Below are 4,223 nucleotides of genomic sequence, written 5' to 3'. Positions count from 1 at the left end.
TTAACACAATCATTTCCCAATTTGGGATCAATGAAGTACATCTATCTATCTATCTTACAAAAAAGTAAATTAGGTAGAACATGTAATAGTCCATGAATACAGTGTGTGTGTGTGTGTGTGTGTGTGTGTGTGTGTGTGTTAATTATAACGTTACTACTTAAAAGTACAAGCTTGAGAGAACCCCGGACGTTCATACTGCTCTGCTGTTCAGCTTGAGAGACAAGCAAGAGCATCAATAAAGACGTTTTTTTTAATATTGTTCAACAGATATATTAGGCTCATCATTGCGTAACAATTCAAGCAGAACAATGGCATCCTCTTTAAAATCCTCACAGCTTTATTGTTGCCTTATATCCACAATATTCACAAAGAGACTGGACAATAGTCTATATGAGAAATAAGCAAGTATTCGCAGCCATTCTTGTCTTATGAATAAGATTAAACTTTCACATGAAATTCAATGCAACCTAATGAGAAAGACAGAAAAACAGAGTTTATGATCAATCTCTGCAATTCAAGTCACCAGTGTGTAAAACATTTATTAGACATAGGGCATAACATTTATTGATATCTTCTAAAAGGGCTTCTTCATATTTGTGATTTCCTTAATTTTTAATACAAGTTTGGAACTCCTTAAGTAAACATAAAGCAAAAGAGTAGTGAAAAAGAGACAGTGAGACGTTCATCTTTAAGCATCATTCATCACTCATTCATCAGAGTCAAAGGGCATTTTAAATCCCACTGCATTACTGCCAGTTAACTGTTGAAGGGAAAAGCTTCAAACCAAATATCATACATTTAAACTGTGCTTATAGAAAATCATACAAACGTCACATCGTCCTGTGAGTCCACCCAGCACCACTGAGAATCAAAGAACAGCAAAGGCATCTCTCTGTCAGGCGTCCTCTCTTCCTCCTTCTCATCCGTCGTATTGTTCTGAGGGGGTTCGACACTCTGCTGAGCTCGGTGCTCTGCTTGTATCTCCACTGATTGTTTAGTGAGGGGAAAATTGTCAGCTACAACTATATCAGCTGCTTTCACTTTTTTTCTTGACTTGATAGATCTGAGGAGAGCCCTTCTGATGGTGTTAGCGCCCTCACTGAAGTCTTTTAATGGAGCTCTAGCCGAGTCCTGTGGCTGTGACTTTTGTAATTCGGCACTAACCGAATCGTTAGTGGGACTAGATGGTGCCCAAACGTGCCCGCCATATGTGGAAGGACTGACTTCAAACTCGGAGGTGGAAGGACTAAGAGGTTTTGCCTCAGTAGTCTCGGGGATCAGGATGTCGAAGGAGCTCCTGCGGTGTGAATCACCATCATCGGTGTTTGGTGGGTGATGTGCTGATTCCTCTCCAGAGGTTTCAGTCAAATCCTGAGTGGGACTCTGGTTTTCTCTGAGGGAGCAATGATAGAAATACTGAACCACATATGAAACTGAAAATGCTTTAAATCTACATCCAGCACAATTCAGGTATTAAAGATGCTCATTTTCAGGTGCATACTTGTTTTTTGGGTTTCTACTAGAACATGTTTACATGCTTTAATGTTAAAAAAACACTTTGTTTTTCTCATACCATCTATGCTGCAGCACCTATTTACAGCTTCTGTCTGAAACGCTCTGTTTGAGCTCCAGCCAGCAGTGAAGTTAATTTACTAATACTGTTTGGGAAATTCATTTTTTTTTGTTTTAGGTTTCAGAAGTTGTTTTGTTGAATGTACACAACTACACTGCATGAACTTTCCCAAAAATCTTTGCAAAGATATGAAGTAAGTTCAAGAGTTTTACCACACTGCTTGTATGTGTATTCTCACAGCAGTTTGTATAATATCCTATGGAAAGTACAAGTTTTTCACATCCTGAAAATTCATATACTCTCTAGAAGACGGATGAATAAGCCAAATATGATAACTCTAAAGGTAAGATAAAAGAGTTTAGGTTTAGTATTGTCATACTTTCTGCAATGAAAATTCCCTTGTTGATAGTGAATCCTCAACCCATCTACACCAGTATTTTGGTAAAATTTTGGTCCAGGTATTACTTTGTTTAATGCCCTTTTTCATACATATAATCTGATATTAGTTTGTATAAAAACAAGGTTTTAGTACACCTGCCAAACTAAACACTGTGCTGTACCTGCAGTGGGACATCGAGGACTCCTCCATGGTCACCAGGCTGCTCAGGCTGCCTGTCAAGCTGCTGCTGTGGCTGGCTAAGGCCCCCCGCTCCTCCATCAGCCAGCGCATGGCTTCGATGCCCTCGTGCACGGCCACCAGCTGGCGCAGAATCTTCACATCGGCAGAACGCAGCCACCTCTGCAGGAATAGTGAGGAGTTAGTTAAGCATGATGCAGGAGAAAATAAGGGAACCGGTGTGAGTGTGTGTGCACTGCAGGTTTATGTATGGGGAGAGCTGAGACAGGTGTGTGCATTGAAAGAGGACCTATTATGCTTTTGTGCTTTTTCCCTTTCCTTTAGTGTGTTATACAGTTTTTGTGCATGTAAAAGGTTTGCAAAGTTACAAAGTCCATGCCAAAGGGAGTAACTCTCCACCACTGAAACACTGCTCCTGAACTGCCTGAAACGCCTCACTTGAAGTCCCGCCTTTTATTCCGTAACATGGTGATGTCACCAAGTAACACTTTTGCATAATACCTGCCTAGCGGCTAGTTTGGCACGCCCTCAAACAAAGCTAGATAGAGCGGAGCTGGAGCAGAGTCCGAAGAGTTTCACATCAGTGGGCCAGCTGACTAAGCAGAGTAGACGGAGCTTTTCCGGAGGGGCGGGACAGGAGCTCAAACGGAGCGTTTCAGACAGAGGGTGAAAAGAGGTGCTGCAGCACGGCCGGTATTAGAAAAATAAAGCATCTTTTGAACATTAAAGCATGTAAACATGTTCTAGTAGAAACCCAAAATACAAGTATGCACCTGAACATAATTATAATAGGTCCCCTTTAACCTCTCTCAGGGCCCCCCCAGACATAAACCATGCTGTCCCCCCATTAGTGAGGCCCCTGTTTGTGTGCTCATTTGACTACAAACGCATGAGGAAGAAGAAAAGAGCAAAAGAAATGAGAAGAATGAGGGAGGAGTACGGGTGAGGTGCAAGGTGTTCAGAGAACGATCAGAGAAATCCAGACACATAATGTGTTAAGTGAATTGAGGTGAATGAGCCAGGTGAGGGGTGTGGTGGAGGGAAAAGGTGACACTGTCTGTCATTAGAAATCAAAATTAGCAGGTGAAGTGGCACAGGAAGGAACTTGGTGGTTTTGACATTTCTGCACTTCAGAGTAAAAACATGTCATCAGAATAAACAAGAGGAGCTGCTGCTGCTGCTGCTGAAACAAGTTGTGCAAGTTGTGGCCAAATATGCAGCTGCACTAGAGACGCAGGCTGAGTCACTACAAAGACAGTCTAAAATGCATGAACATACAGTGAGCTGAGAACACAACAGGAATCTTTTACCATCTCTTGTTTTAAGTTGCTTATTTTGTCAGAGAAGCTGTCGCTGGATGCAGAGCCGCGGTCTCCCATATCTACCACATCAGACCTCAGATCATCTTCTTCGCAGTCCGCAGCATCCCTCATCCAAGTCAGGAGGCTTTCCGGTGTTTTCCTGCCAACCTTATTCTCCACTTCTTTCAGATCTGGGAAGGAATCGTTGAGGGTGTCCTCTGCCATCATCCCACCTCGCAGTAATTACTCCAAAGTCTTCCGATCAGTGGCTGCTTTGGATGTGCGTAAAGTCACTTTTTCCCAACGCGTTATATTCCTGAACGCTCCACACAGTAAATAAATCACGATCGAGAGTGACAGACGTGCCACAGAAGCGCAGAACAAGCCATGAACACGCTGGAAGTGTGAACGAGCCAATCACCTGCATGCACCTGCTGACTGCTGCCTGTCAGTCACTATTCAGGCTGCAGAGGTATTGATGGTATGTAGTAGCCCAGAATGTGATGCTGGAAAGTGGAACTGCTATAGTCCTCAAACAATAGTGGGAGTTTCATATGAGTGGAGAGGCAACACCTGGTGATGTAAAGAGTGCACATTCAATCTGTGACTGTCTTTATTAGCCTACTGTCTTTATGCATTAAACCCTGATGGCACCACATGAAAAAAAAAAAAAGATAATTCCATACAGATTATTAATATAACATATTTATAATTTATAGTTGATTTTCTAGGCCTGAAATATTTGGTGATAAAGATTTATGTTTTAAAGTGT

At 42.1% G+C, this 4,223-nt stretch overlaps 1 protein-coding gene across 2 annotated transcripts; it reads right to left on the bottom strand.

The window, feature by feature from the left end:
• Window positions 1-280: 280 nt before the first annotated feature.
• LOC119498670 (leucine rich adaptor protein 1-like) lies at window positions 281-3,908 on the bottom strand. 2 transcript variants are annotated; one of them, XM_037787716.1, is made up of 4 exons: window positions 3,461-3,908; window positions 2,134-2,312; window positions 1,259-1,393; window positions 281-1,225 (listed from the first exon to the last, which is right to left on the bottom strand). In XM_037787716.1, exons 1-4 carry the CDS (start codon window positions 3,677-3,679, stop codon window positions 820-822), a joined length of 939 nt encoding a protein of 312 aa, XP_037643644.1. In that variant the 5' UTR covers window positions 3,680-3,908; the 3' UTR covers window positions 281-819. The 2 variants fall into 2 exon arrangements, with proteins under 2 accessions (XP_037643644.1, XP_037643643.1); XM_037787715.1 differs by having other exon boundaries at window positions 281-1,393.
• Between the last annotated feature and the right edge of the window lie 315 nt (window positions 3,909-4,223).

This window comes from Sebastes umbrosus, chromosome 12 (assembly GCF_015220745.1).
Source record: "Sebastes umbrosus isolate fSebUmb1 chromosome 12, fSebUmb1.pri, whole genome shotgun sequence".
Taxonomy (NCBI): Eukaryota; Metazoa; Chordata; class Actinopteri; order Perciformes; family Sebastidae; genus Sebastes; species Sebastes umbrosus.
The sequence above is the reverse complement of the archived record's forward strand: the minus strand, read 5'-3'. Positions and strand labels throughout refer to the sequence as shown.

What these genes read in the sequence shown, in the direction of transcription:
- LOC119498670 (XM_037787715.1), bottom strand. Translation starts at nt 3,679, where the DNA reads ATGATGGCAGAGGACACCCTCAACGATTCCTTCCCAGATCTGAAAGAA. An exon ending in GCAACTTAAAACAAGAGATG is followed by an intron (nt 2,313 to 3,460) that starts GTAAAAGATTCC and finishes CTATTCCTGCAG; the next exon opens with AGGTGGCTGCGTTCTGCCGA. An exon ending in TCCTCGATGTCCCACTGCAG is followed by an intron (nt 1,394 to 2,133) that starts GTACAGCACAGT and finishes TTGCTCCCTCAG; the next exon opens with AGAAAACCAGAGTCCCACTC.